The 15,329-nt window shown below is 42.2% G+C and overlaps 1 protein-coding gene across 1 annotated transcript in view; it reads left to right on the top strand.

The window, feature by feature from the left end:
* rec114 (REC114 meiotic recombination protein) overlaps positions 1–15,329 on the top strand; it is a 46,591-nt gene that overhangs the window by 16,323 nt on the left and 14,939 nt on the right. The window contains exons 3-4 of the mRNA XM_078429828.1: positions 11,441–11,524; positions 12,098–12,286. Of these exons, the coding sequence (XP_078285954.1) occupies positions 11,441–11,524; positions 12,098–12,286 (273 nt within the window). The remainder of the gene's footprint in view (positions 1–11,440; positions 11,525–12,097; positions 12,287–15,329) is intronic.

The following is a 15,329-nucleotide window of genomic DNA, read 5'->3' as shown; positions in this document are numbered from 1 at the left end:
GCATTTTGCCCTGCTGATGAACTGACTGTGGCTACATGGCAGCTTCATAATTTGATTCTGCTTATTATGCCCTTTTAGTATATTTCTTCTACATTTATGAATATGTAAATATAGGTTAGCAATTTAATTTAGTAATAGTTCCAGAACTTCCATGTGTTTTAATTAAATGCAAATTCTCCATCATTCATGCATTCAGAAAATGAATTTCATTGTGAGTTTCTCAAGCTTCCATGAGGTAGGGGATGGGGTGATGTGGTGGAGAAACAGTTGACTTTCCTATTGCAGATTGTTGACAATTTATGAGGATAATACAAGGTTCGTTACTTCAATTGTTTTATTTGCTATCTTGAAATATAAAGTGAAAGAAGCCAAACCTGATGTGTTATGTATCATTCGATGATGTTAGATTACAAGCAAAGTAAATTTTAATGCACCCATGGGTTGGTGCAGAAAATATAGCATGCTTTAGAATACCAGAACAAAGCTATTGCCCAAAACAAAAAAAATAGATCGCAGGTGTAGAGGAAGTGATGTTTATGAATCTGAATTTGAAACTTGAGCAATATTTGGATATCTAAATCTGAATTTGAAACTTGCGCAATATTTCGGTTTCCTTGAAGCATTTCAGCCGGGAGTGTTCCTGGCAAACTGGGCCAAGCTGTCCAGTAGCTCCGATGAATGGGATGAAGCCTTCCACCGGAGTCGTCAGAGCCGCCGGTAGGCCCCAGCTTACTCACCGTGGACGTTGATGGGACCCGAGCTGCGAGAGCGAGGTGGGAATCGCTGGCTACCACCAAGAGCAAGATGGGCCTTCGGAAGCTCCCGGTGGCGGGTGGCCAGTACGGGCCTGTGTTGAGGGTCGGAGGTCAGACGAGCCCACGATGGGTGCCAAAAGTCGGATGGACATGCAGTGGTGGCCAGAGGTCGGACGAGCCTGCGTGTTGGTGCCCGAGGTTGATCCAGGACGCGCCGTGAATAGAACAAAGAGGAACTCGCTGTGGGGGAGCAGCCCGGAACAAAGAGGAACTCGGCCTGGGGGGCCGCCGAGATTGAAGAGGGGCCATCGGGGACTACATTGAACACTTGTAACGTAACTTTGTCGACGCCGTATACGCGGCGACTCTTTGCGTACTTTGTCTATGGTATGCCAGACAAAGAATTTCACTGTGACATGTCACGTGATAATAAATTATCATTCATCCGTTCTTTTGCCGAGTGAGCAGGCAGGTAACAGTTTGGGTGGTGGGAGAGGGTCCTTTGTCTTTGGCATTCCGATACTGGTGAAGAAAATTAACGTCTTTTTATCCTTATTGATGATTTTATTTAAGCCAAGACTGGTGTTCATAATTACTTTTTGAATGTACATGGTTCTTTTAAACTCCATACTGTGTGGGTTAAGCCAATATGTTATCTTCATGAGTATTACACTGATGCATGTTATGCAAGTAATTTGGAAGGAATTTACATTCATTGTTTAATTAAAAAGCCACTTGCATTTTCATCAAGTGTGCTCAAATGCTGCATACATGACAACAAAGTTATATGAAAATAGGTAATGAGCAATGATCTTTGTCAATGATCCTAAAGTAGGGTCTCGACCCGAAACGTCACCCATTCTTTCTCTCCAGAGATGCTGCCTGTGCCGCTGTGTTACTCCAGCTTTTTGTGTCTATCCTAGTTGAGATGTTAGTCAGGAAAAAACAGCTGCTCTTCTTGAATGGTTCCTTGTGGGAAGCCAGATAAAGGCCTTGGTTTAACATTTCTTTAGAAATGCAACATCTCCAGTTATACATCACCATGTTAGAACTGTACTAAAGTGTCACCACAGGTTGTGAGTAAAGGGCCTGTCCCACTTAGGCGATCTTTTTGGCGACTGCCGGCGACTGTCAAAGTCGTAGCAGATCGCCGAACTTTTCTTTTACCCGACGACAATGACCACGACAATGCCGAGTCAGGTTGAGATTACAGCGTCTTCTGAAACATCGCGAATTTCCCACGCTGTCAATGCTTCTCCGGCGTCCTGGTTTTTGCTGAAATCACTGACAAGTCGGTAAGTACTTGAGAGTTTTGAACTATAACATCTTGTATGGGTTACTTAAAAACCAAGCTTCACTGTAACAAGGAATAAACTGGATTTACTTCCAGTTTACTAATAGCTGTATTAAAAATTTTTTTTTTAAGTGGTTCAGTGGATTTTTGTGAAAAGTGTGGGCATTCTTTGAAAATGTAAGGGAGATGTATATCTGGTTTCTGGGTTGCATATCTGGGCTTGGAGCTCACTTTAAATGTAATGGTTGAGGCCAAAAACCGCGGAAATTCCCACGCTTACCTGACCGTCAAACTTGTTGCCTCCAATCTACCGTGTCAAATGTCCTGACGGTAAATAAATTGGTTAAACACAAGCATTTTATGGTATTTTGAAATGACTTTACTTATTTTAATATTATGTGCTTATAAATGTATCTTAAGAGAACTTATCAAACCTAGGGACAGCATGCGACAGCACCCGCAATAAGCAACGATACCTGGCGACAAGCCAGCTGTCACTGAGAGATTTCAAACCGTTTGATTTCTCGGCGACGCGCCGAGATCCACTACGATACACTACGATCTTTGGAAGACTCCTCACGATCATGCCCGCGACACCCCGGCGAACGTTCGGCGACAGCCTAGTCGCCGACAGTTGCCTTAAAATTCTCTAAGTGGGACAGGCCCTTTAGTCTTTTGAGCACGGCTTAAACAACTGGCCTTTCCGACTTAGAAGCATTAGCAGTCGGCTAGCACATTTTATAACAAAGAGCTCAGTAGTAGATAAGGAAACACAATAAGCACAAAGTCAAATGTACATCAACAGCTTGATTTAATGAGAGAGAGACAGGAAGCATTGGTGTACTGCTAGAAAGGAAAAATCGGTCTGTGGCAAAAGATAGTAGCCATAGTGGGCTGATATATATCCTACATTTAGTCTTTCAAATGTCTTAATCCTACACTATTAATTATTGAAAATGATTTTGCTGCTCTGATGATGATAAATATTATTTTAAATCCAGAACAGGTAGTCTTAACATAAGATACTTGTCAAGTGTTCATAAATGTTCCTGGAGAGCAACCAGGAAAATAAGGACCATTAGTGACATCTAGCTTCCTTTAAGTAAAATATGTCAAGGCACATCACACAATGTAATTGAATGTAAATAAAATAGCAAGCATGAAGAAGAATTAAGAATCTTAAAGAGCAACTTAATTGAAATAACATTTGGGTTTAGGGAGAGAATATCAGAGCTTGAGGCCGGAATCTGAGTGCACTGCCACCAATGATCTTAGATAAGGCTCTTTTTCATCTTCTGACAGCCAAGGATGGGCATGGGGCCAGGAAAAGGGTTGCATATAATACCGCATTAAAGCTAGTTGATATAGCATTTGCATAGCTATTAATACTGAATCATTAAGAGCTTATTTAAAAGCATTCTTGCCTGAGTGTTTAAATTGGAGGCTCCGTTTATTGAAAGATATGATCTTTAAGTGACAACTTGATGAGTTCACTTCCATCATGTCCACTGGCTTGTCCTCCAAATGTGAAGCAATTAAAAATTGAGCAAAATTACAAAGTTATGTGTAGCAAATGAGCCTTGAGTTCCCTGCTAGATTAAGTGAGTGAGCAAGCAGCATATCATAGAAATCAGGTATGCCTGCTGTTGGATTCTGAGATGATTGAGTTAGTATATCTTTAGAGTGGTATTAAGATTGCCAGTCCCTCATGTTTAATTCCTAATTTAACATGAGAACATTTAAAGGTGCAAGAAAATATGGCCCTTTAAACAGTTTCCGTAATTCAATAAATGGTGGGTGATCCATCACAGTGAGGAATGTGGAGGAGTCACTGTGGTGGATGTTTATATTAAAATTTATTTGTGTGTCTTGTTACTTTTTATTGGTATGACTGGCAAATCAAATTCCTCGTATGTTGCAAAACATACTTGGCTAATAAAGTATGATTATGATTATGATGATCTAATCGATGGCCTACCCTCCATAACCCAATTGCCCTGATCATTCATGCGGCACGGTGGCGCAGCGGTAGAGTTGTTGCCTTACAGCGAATGCAGCGCCGGAGACTCGGGTTCGATCCTGACTACGGGCGCCGTCTGTACGGAGTTTGTACATTCTCCCCGTGACCTGCGTGGGTTTTCTCCGAGATCTTCGGTTTCCTCCCACACTCCAAAGACGTACATGTATATAGGTTAATTGACTGGGTAAATGTAAAAATTGTCCCTAGTGTGTGTAGGATAGTGTTAATGTGTGGGGATCGCTGGGCGGCGCGGACTCGGTGGGCCAAAGGGCGTGTTTCCGCGCTGTATCTAAAAAAAAATCCCAAAAAATCATTCAATAGTCACGGTTTCAGCCTTGAAAATCCTGAATAACTGCACTCACTGTTCTTTAGGGTACAGAATTGCTCGGTCTAAAATGAAGGAATATTTAGAATAAGGGATCGTTCATTTGAAGTTGAAGAGAAGAACTTCCTCACTTCAACTTCAAATGAACGATCCCTTATTCTAAAAGTTCCTTCATTTTAGACTATCCCATGGGAAGAAACCTCTGTGTCTATCCTGTCAAGCCCCCCCCCCCCCCCCCCCCCCTCCCAGACTCTTGTACGTTTCAATGAGCTTATTCCCCCTTCGGCACAATCTTTTCTTCAAGACGATCTCTCAATGTGGGGATCAATCTATTGCACTGCTATTGCACTATCCTTCTCTGCACTGCCTCCAAGGGAGATCAAAACCTTATGGGACACTCTAGGTTTGGTGTTGCCTAAGTCCTATACTGCTACAGCAAGTTCTCTGGTTTTTCCTCATGCAGTAAAGGCCAATATTCCTTTTACCTTCCTAATTACTTTATATGCCAAAAGTTCTGTATGAGGAAAGATTTTAGCCCAAGGTAGGAGTTGATCTACTTTCTGGGTCATCAGTCCAGGTTTGAAGATTGATTGCAACGTCACAGCTACTATTGTGTTTCATATTTCTTTATGACATTAAAGGAATCTGTTCAACTTCCAGAGCAACCTTGCCAATCCCATTTCCTCCACTTATTTCCATTTTAATATTTTCTTTCACTTTTCCCTTAACACCCCACCGATTCTCCTGTGGTCTTGTTTAAGAGATAATTTACGGATACCAACCTGCAAGTCTTTAGGGAATGGGTGGTGACCGGAGCATTTGGGAGAAATCCACGTAGCCGCGAGGAAAACATGCAAACACCAATGTTGGACCGGTGCTGCTAAAGTTATTTTGGAAATTGAATACAACAGGCAAACACTACTGAAAAGGCCCATAAATGTCGACAGCCCCCCATCGCCCAGAAACCAAAACCAGGAGTAAAGAGAGCCCAACCACCTCGAGCTTACAAACTCCGGACATGGACCCCCAGAGTGCTCTCCAGAAGGGAAAGTTGATTCAAGAGGGAGTCAGGGAAGAACTAGAAGAGGTTTAGCAGACAGTGCTGAAGGGAGAAGAGCCACAGAAAATGGCAACAAAAAACAAAGGGCTGATGAGAACATTGGCACTGACAAGAAAAGAAACATGCCACCGACTGACACCAATACCTCTCCATGTCAGAGGATGAATCCAATCAAGAAGCCGATGATGTAAGCAGCGAAGCACAAAAATGCACAAAAACGTCCACCAGGGGGCGCCGCTCGATGGCTGCCTCGTCAAAGTCTCTCTGTTTTGAACTCTTCGTTATTTTTGGTAAGTTTTAAAAGTTTGTGTTAATGTTCCCTGGTTTGTTTTATATGGGGGAGGGGGTCGGGGGAAGCTTTTTTTCAATCTCTTACCTTGCCGGAGGTGCGATTGATTTCCGGATCGTATTTCCGGTCGCTCTGAGGCCTAAAATCTGTGGAGCTGGAGTGGAGACCTTGCCTGGGACTGACTGCGGGGCGTGGACATACCATCTGAGGAATGTGGAGGAATCACTGTGGTGGATGTTCATGTTAAAATGTATATTGCGTGTCCTGTTGCTTTTTATTGTTACGACTGTATGGCAAATAAAGTTCCTCTTGTGTTGCAAAACATACTTGGTTAATAAAGTATTATTGAGATTGTGAAGAAGATTGACAGGCACACGCGAAGGAACAAATTTGCCCGTTGCACCCCAACTCCAAGAGACAGAGTACAGTGCTTTCGGAGGAGAGAGGATCAAGGAGGGATATCCACACAGCAACACCACCAGTATTACTGGAAGAGACCCCTCTCCCTGAGGGTGACGGCACCCAGTACCTGAGCGGGCCCAGAAACATTGCTACCGTTCACCAAAGCTGTGGGCATGAGAGCTCAGGATAATGGACTGTGAATTTCCAAGACAACAATGGACATGAATGTGGCATCACTAAATGTTGGCAGTGTAAAGAAAGTACTGTCTAAGTACTTTGCCAAGGTCAAGGCAGATGTGACTTTTATAAAGGAACTAGAGAGTGGACCCGTTGGGCCCAAACCTCTCCTGCATTGATGCAGCAACCTGTCCTCCCCCCCCCTCCCATCTCTCCTCAGCCCCCCTCTCCCTTCTCCCCCACTCCTTCCCCCTCCCCTCCTTTTAAACTTAAAAATGTGAATAACTTTAAAAACATAACACCGATTTCAATAAAACTACTTGCATTATCACTAAAGTGACAATGGTGAGTAAGGTGGGCCTAAAATTGTCACGCTACCATGCACCGTTTTGGCTGAAGTTCAGTCACAAACAAGATAACAAACGAGAGTTTTAGTATATAGATGTGGGCTGCCACACCCCCACAGCTATTGGAGGTGGTCACGAGAGTGACCCAATGGAATGTCCGGGGGGGGGGGGGGGGGCAATGACTGACCTCCAGTCTGGGGATCCTGCCGTGGGAAGGCAACTTCTCGATCACTGAAGTCATGGAGGTTGTTGGTGGGGAGAGATGTCTCATCTTGGTGGATTTAACGTACCGTAACTCTCCACACTTGCTGATCAATGTGTATGCTCGCCCCTGCGGAGCGAGCGGCTGGCCATCCCACCGCTGCTGGTGACATCCCGCCCTGTCGTTCTCGCCGGTGACGTCAACTACATCATCGACGCGGTTGAATGATCCGGCGGTGCCTACAGCACGCTGGGAGCATCCCCAGGCTCCCGATCGAGACAGTCAGATGTATAGCTCTGCACCACCTTCAGCGACCTTGCAGGCATAGGAGACCTGCAATAGCCGGCCTGGCCAGCCGTGGACTGACGACGGAGTACCCTCCGATTGTGAGCCGAGGACTAGCCTGCCGATGACAGTGGACCCGCTCGCAACGGACCGATGACAGAGGAACCGCCCACTGCGGACGAAGGACTCGTTCACCGCAGACCCGATGGAGAACCTACTTGCTGCGGACCGACAACGGAGGACCCGCCCGCTGTGACTTGATTGTTTCTACGTATGGTATATCTAATCTGTTTAGATAGCATTCAAAACAAAGCTCACTGTACCTTGTTATATGTGACAATAATAAACTTGAACTAACTCCAACCAACTATGAACTTCCATGGATTGCCTTTGGTTACACTAACGACATTGTTTTTTTCTTGCATGAGTTATTGCACTTTAAAACATATATTATCTGTGAGTCTTGTGTTTGTGTGACTTAAGCTGCTGCAAGTAAGAATTTCATTGTTCCATCGTCAGTACATGACAATTAAACACCTTTGACTTAACTTTCGAAATAAATTTTTTAAAATGTCAGATTACAATCTGACCAGGTTCAGTTGCACAAACTAAATATCCTGCCTACTCCATTACATTTGAAGAATGGCCACTGCCCTAAACCTCTCATGCAGTATGACTGCTGGAAGGTTAATATTGTCAGATGAGAAAATATGGAAAAGTAAAGCTGCAGAAAATGTACAAAGTTCAGTTTTGAAAATTATATTTTGAGACTTTTACCCTTCTGATTGAAGTAATACAATGCTTGTGAGATATGATAATTAAGCGTACCTTAAATGCGTAAGAGGTTTGCAATTATGGACTCAGAGCAGGGGTAATCATTTCCTGTACCACAGAATTTTTTACCAGCTGCCTCTCTTACAAATTATTTTGATGGCCATTCCAGAAATATAATTGATAATACCTGAAATTAAACTATGTTTTATTTGTTTCACATATGTAGCAATCTTTTCCTATGACATAGAGCAATTTACAATCTCTCCTTCAAAAACAGAACCATCTGTAATCATATATTTACCATGCAAGGGGAGCATAGAGATGCCTACTTATGTGTAAGAAGGAACTGCAGATGCTGGTTTAAACCGAAGGTAGACATAAAAAACTGGAGTAACTCGGGACAGGCAGCATCTCTGGAGAGAAGGAATGGGTGATGTTTTGGGTCGAGACCCTTCTTCAGACCAACTTGTGTGTTCCTCTTACGCCCTCTGCTGTGTGGTGTTGCAATCTACATCAAAAGTGTTTTCTCACCTCGTGCAAAATTAGAATGATTCAGGGGTAGACTGTTTTATACCTTTGCGCTTTTCCAAGCCATTAATCATCTTGGGGCTTGCATAATTGTTGACTTACTTGCCTCATGAATTCTGAGATGCTTAAAATGATTAGAGGCATTTGATAGGATAGCTAGATACAAGCTATTGATTCTGGTGAAATAATTCAAAGTAAAAAAAACATAATCTTAACTTGGAATTGTGCTATTTATTGGAAGCTGTTTTACATGCAGGGGGTAGTGTTAATCTGAGACTTCCATAAGATATTGTAGATACATAAAATTTTCATCGTTGCTTAACTTTGATTGAGCAAGGATTACTGCGCAGAAATAGATAAAAGGAATTGAGATATCGATCGGACACAATCTAATTCTATAGCCTAGCCCCATTCTTAGAGATAAATGGAAAAACTCAAGCTTTTCAACCATAGCTTATCTTATGAGTATCTCAGTTTAAAGAATAGACCAGAGTGACTTGCATTTATGTAATGGTTTTTAACATGGATTTCGGCATATCCTGAAATGTTTCACAACATGTGAATTATTTGCCTGCTTTAAGGTGGTAAATATGACAGACAATTAATGCATGGGAAATTCACACAAAACAGCAACCTAATAATAACTAATCTGTTTTTACTGATGTTGATAGAAGAGTAAGTATTGGCCAGAACACCAATGATAACTGTCCTACTTTTATAATGGTACCTTGGATTTTTACATCCACTTGCGTGAAGATAGATTCATGGTTTGGTGTTTCAAATAAATCACGATATATATCCTCAGTGTTAGTCTGGACATTTATGCTCTCTGGAGTGGGATTTAAACCCGTAATCTTTTCATTCAGAGATGTGTTGCCGACTGAAGGACTTGCTAAACGAAAGTGTAAAATATTGCTTCAAATTAAATACTGAGACAAAAGGATACAGATTCTCATACTAAAAGGAATATTGCATCAACAACACCAGCTCTATTGCAAGACTGACACCTGGAATGGGCTGCCAGCTGGAGTGATGAGCAAACAACTGGAAGAAGTAAATAGAAGCATCAAATGGAAACTCAGCTTTTTGCAGCTGGAAGAACTGAAAATGGGTCAATTGGCCTTCTTCAACTGTAATTATCCTGTCATCTTTGATAAATTATTGTGGTGTATAATTATTCTGTTGCTATTGGTTGAAATCATTCAAATGTAACATCGGGGAAAAATGGGTAACATAAGCCGTCATAAATGTTAACGGATGTGACTTGATTTCTAAGTGCCGGAAATGAATTGGAAAATAAATAAATAAATTTATAGATGGAATCTTTGTCATATTTATATGGTAATTTAAAGCACAATGGTCTGTACTGGGTGGGATCTCAATTTGAAACAATGATCCGCGTCTAGAAATAATATGAACCTGTGATTTTTGGTTTTGGTAAGTGGTAAATACATTTTTTTTGTTAAGTTATTCAGTACGAAATTCTAGCATTTTAATAACACAATCTATTTATATGTCTGTATATATATGTCTATATATGCTTTAGGCACATAGCTTGGTTATTGTTCCCAACTGGTGATCACCCTTGCTTTTTTAACAAAGTTTGTGTCATGCGAAGAAACTTCTTCCAGAATTTAATTTACCAGATATGCATGAGAAGCAGAACGAAGATGATAGAGTACTGAAGTTGAGTCCTGTGATAGAGAACCTGTGCTAAGCTGCAAAGCTTTCCTGTGGTAGGATCCTCCATAGGTCACCTCTGAACAAACTGGAACACCTCAAGCGAACAAGGGAGATACATCATTCTCCTGACTGCTGCCGGCCCATGTGTCCAGAGTGCAGTGAAGAAGTTCATTTATCTACTTTAACAGTCCTTTCAAAATGCCAGATACATTGTGCAGCCAGGCAGTACTTCGATGTACAGTAACGTGACAAAATTCAGAGTTGCATCTTAACTGGTTGAATACTTAACTCCCCATTTCACATCGGAACTTTTTTCGACAGCACTTTTGAATGAATTCATTCTGACAATAAGGCACAAAGTGCTGGAGTAACTCAGCGGGTCAGGCAGCATTTCGGGAGATAAGGAATGGGTGACGTTTCGGGTCGAGACCCTTCACCGGGTGGCGCCACCAGTACTGACTCCCTCACCAACAGTCTGTCCTTTCTGCTGTTTGTTTTTATTTTAAGTATGTGTTAAAAGTATGTTTTAGTGTTTCTTGGTTTGTTTTATGTGGGGGGTGGGAGGGATATGGGGATACCTTTTTTCAATCTCTTACCTCGATGGAAATGCAATTATTCTCTGTATTGTATCTCTGTCCTCTCTGCGGCCTAACATCGAGGAGTTGGCGACCTTTCCTAGAAACCAGCTCGGCGCGGCGAGGACTTTAGCATTGTGGAGCTGCGATCCTTTGCCGAGGATCGACTGTGGAGAGCTCCAACCGCGGGGCCTGTGGACTTTAACATTGTGAGCCCGCGGTCTCTGGTAAGAAGAGGCCAACTCGCGAGCTCCATGCTGCGGAGAGTGGTTCAACTATCCTGACACCGGAGTTTTAATCATCCCGACATGAGGTCCTCGGACAGTCGGCAGCGGCGACTGCGGATGGTTCAACAGCCCTGACCGTGGGTGAACACAAAGAGGAAGATGATTGAACTTTATTACCTTCCATCACAGTGAAGAACGTGGAATCCGCTGTGGTGGATGTTTATGTTAAACTTTATTTTATGTGGCTGTATGTCTTGTTGCTTTTAACTTAGTATGGCTGTATGGTAACTCAAATTTCACAGTACCTTAATTGGTACATGTGACAATAAATTGATCTTGAAATCAGCTGCATGTTTCTTTTTTTGCTGCGCTGTGAGCCTTGAAAATCATTTCTTATAAAAAAAAATTGAATTCAGGAATTCAACACTCAAAGCAAGAGTAATCTATACTCTGTTGCCTGGAGGTACATCTGAGGACTGTACGCATTTTGTTTGCAGGAAGGATTTTCTTTAATTGAAGCTCACAAATGGTGGAAAGCAGTACGGAGAGCAGATTGTGTGCTCTTTGGATCTAAAGTTAAGGTAAGAAATTGCAGTTTTCTTCTTGGACTGGAACGAGAACTTGTTTTTGCCATTGCATTTTACTTAATTTTGATTCTTTAGCTTTTATTTCCTGGTAAGATTCCAAGTTGACTTCAATGGAACCAAGGATCATCGGTAAACTACAACCTGTTTACATTTTGTGTACTGAAGTAAGGATGAATTGCTACCCTTCTGTTTCAATGCTTCAATGGAAGGTTTTTGAAGTTTCCCCTCATTATCAGTTTACTCTTCCTATTGTCATGCCGTCAAACGTAATTGTTTGTAACATCTCTGAACAGCTGACAAATAGATAATATCTAAGTTCCATTTATCCGGCAGGAAAACTAACAACTTAATGATGAATTAAAGTCATTTGAGAGTTCATGCTGTGAAATCATGCTGTGTCATCTAAGAATAGGTTTTCAAAAGAATGTACAAACCTTGTAGAATCTAAATACGTTTGATTTTAAGAAGTTTTGACAGTTCATATAGAGTAAGTAATTATTCTATTTAGCTAAAAACAGAAAATTTGAAAAAAGTGCCTTTGTAATCTTCATTTGTTCTCTTTGATAGAATGAAAGCCGTATGTTTCGAGTGCAGTTCAGCGGAGATTCACCCGAGCAAGCTCTACAGCACTGCTCCAACTGTGTGAAAACACTACTCCTGTATATACATGTACAAAATGCTGCGGGAAAGTCAGTGAATCAAGCTCTATTCAGCCAGCCAGCTGACAGCAATCGGTCTGGAAGTCTGGAGTTGGAGGTAGGATAACAGAGAGTGAATTAACAGCTACCACCCAGCTCCAGTTTATTTTGATGCAATTTATTGTAAAGTCCTAATCTGACACTTGCGCTGAAGTTTGTGCAACAGTGTAATGCTGACATGCTATCAGACATTCAAGATGAACACTCTTGATAACATGAATGCTTTGTACCTGTGAAATCTCATGCAGCACTGACAAGCAACTTATCTGCAAGTGGTGTAAGAGAGTATACCACATTAAAAGCTGCACAGTGTGAGTAGAATCACTATTTGTGCTGGTGTTGGTGAGTAAGACCAGCTGTCATTTTCTTAAGCGATACCTCAACATAAATTGCGAGAAATCTTCTGCAAACTATTTATCTTTTCTCATTAAGAGTGTACAGTAATGATGGTGAAATTATGGTTATTCCCACCATTTTATAATTTTTTTCAATACAGTTGTGTGTGAACTAATTACCCAGCTGCAAAACAAATGCGGGGACACTTGGAAATTTCCACGGCTGAAATGAGATCTGCCATAGACGAAATTAGTTGTTATTGGAAAACAGCAATCACAGCACCAACGTATCACTTGGAATTCTTCATAGATCAATAGCTGCTTTATTATTGGCCTCCTGTCATAAGGTCAGTTTCAGCATGTTGACTAACACTTTGGCGGTTCTTGGCTCTATACATAGCTCCTTTGATAATGAGTCAACCGATGTCATCCTCCAACAGGATCTGGATGATATCTGGATGAACTTTTAACAGGTAATATTTCCAGCACACAAGAGAAAATCCAGGCACATTTTTTTACCTTCAATTGTGCCACCAACAGCAGCAATTTCTCTGGCATTCTTACAGCAAAACAGATTTAAATGCCGTTTAGCAAAAGAAAAACAAATAAAATTTGACATTGACCAGTTAAAGTGACATTAGAGCTGAATCAGTCAGATATACACCGATCAGCCAAAACATTATGACCACTGACAGGCGAAGTGAATAACATTGATTATCTTGTTATAATGGCACCTGTCAAGGGGTGGGATGTATTAGGCAGCAAGTGAACAGTCAGTCCTTGAGGTTGATGTGTTGGATGCAGGAGAAATGGGCAGGAGTAAAGACCTGAACGACTTTGACAAGGGCCAAATTGTTATGGCCAGACGACTGGGTCAGAGCATCTCTGAAACAGCAAGGCTTGTGGGGTGCTCCCGGTCAGCAGTGGTGTGTACCTACCGACAGTGGTCCGAGGAGGGACAAACCACAAACCGGCGACAGGGTGTTGGGCGCCCAATGCTTACCGATGCGCGAGGACAAAGAAGGCTATCCCATCAGGTCCGAACTGACAGGTTTACTGTGGCACACGTCCCAGAAAAATGTAATGGTGGCATGGGAGGAATGTGTCACAATACACAGTGCATCGCACCCTGCTGCGTATGGGGCTGCACATGGAGGACCAACAGCATATTAGGCAGGTGGTCATAATGTTTTGGCTCATCAGGTCATAATGTTTTGGCTGATCGAAAGCTTTTAAAGGATGGCTAGAATGAAAGAAATTTAGATAAAGATTAGCAGACTTAAGGATTTGGAAGTTGATGCAACGCAATTTGTGGTAGTAATCGTAAATGTAATTAATTTATTAGCTAAGTAAGTTGTGCAACATACGAAGAATTTGATTTGCCATACGGTCATACCAATAAAAGCAACAAGACACACAACTACATAAAAATTAACATAAACATCCACCGTGATGGTAGGCAGTAAAGTCTTATCTTCTTTCCTCCTTTTCTCCTGTGATCGGGGCAGTCAAACCATCCGCAGTCAGGGCGATCGAAACCCCGGCAGCCGGCAATTGAAGCTCCTGCATCGAGGGCGATCGAAACTCCCGTGATCAGTATGGTATTTGCGTTTCATCACAGTGGGGAATGTGAGGTCGCCGAAAAAACAAGATGGATGTGCTACTTGCACTGGTGAAGACTCTTGTCAATAGTACAAAGCGAATTTACAGAAAACTCTGCTTTAAGTGTCGAATAGGTCAGGAGGACACATTATTGGCAACAATGCTGAATACAAGATTCAACTGTGCAAGTAGCACATCCATCTGCCTTGAGTGCAGTGATCTTGGTGTTTTGCGGGGACATGGCTCCATTAGGACATCCCAGAGTCTAGTGAGAGTGTGGACGGCTTTCTGACAGTTTGGGCGGACAGGGACCGCCGAGAGAGTGACAGCGGTCGGTACAACTCTGGCCACATCACGGTGAAGGAGCGTGTGTGTGGCACGGACATTGAACCGATGGGGCTCCGCTTATGCTGTGTGCCCTCTGGATTCTCGCACACTGTTATGGTGGCTGTTTAAGTTTATGTTTAATTTTTATGTGCTTATGTATCTTATTGCTTTTTTGTATGATTGTTGGCGAATCAAATTCCTTGTATGTTTACATACTTGGCTAATAAATTAATTACAATACCAAATCTCCTTAATCTTCCAAGGCATTGATGGGCTTTCTTTATGATCGCATCAATGAGTTGGGTTCAAGACAGATCTTCTGAGGTTTGCATGCCCAGGAATGTGAACTTGTCCACCACTGACCGATCAAAGAGTCAAGAGTGTCAGTGTTTGTTGCAGTCTTCTTCGCTCCTGGGTGTTGCTGTACCAGGCCATGATGCAACCAGTCAATATGCAGTCACCTGAAGAAGTTCAATGACACTGACATACTGAATCTCCACAGTCTTCGCAAGAAGTAGAGGCATTGATGGACTTTCGTTATAATTGCATCAGTGTGCTGGGTCCAGGAAAGATCTTCAGAGATGTGCACGCACTGGAATTTGAAGCTTTTGACTCTCTCCGCCAATGTCCCATCAATATAGACAGGTTTGTGGGGCCTCATCATTTTACAAATCAGTTCCTTCGTCTTACTGACAGTAAGAGCAAGGTTGTTATGCTGGCACCATTTGGTCAGTCGATCAATCTTCCTTCTCATCACCATCTGTAATTCATCCAACAATGGTGATGTCGTTGGCGAACTTGAAGATGGAGTTTGCACTATGTCCGCCTCACAGTCAT

The sequence above is a fragment of the Rhinoraja longicauda genome, chromosome 38, assembly GCF_053455715.1.
Source record: "Rhinoraja longicauda isolate Sanriku21f chromosome 38, sRhiLon1.1, whole genome shotgun sequence".
NCBI classification, from domain to species: Eukaryota; Metazoa; Chordata; class Chondrichthyes; order Rajiformes; family Arhynchobatidae; genus Rhinoraja; species Rhinoraja longicauda.
The sequence above is the reverse complement of the archived record's forward strand: the minus strand, read 5'-3'. Positions and strand labels throughout refer to the sequence as shown.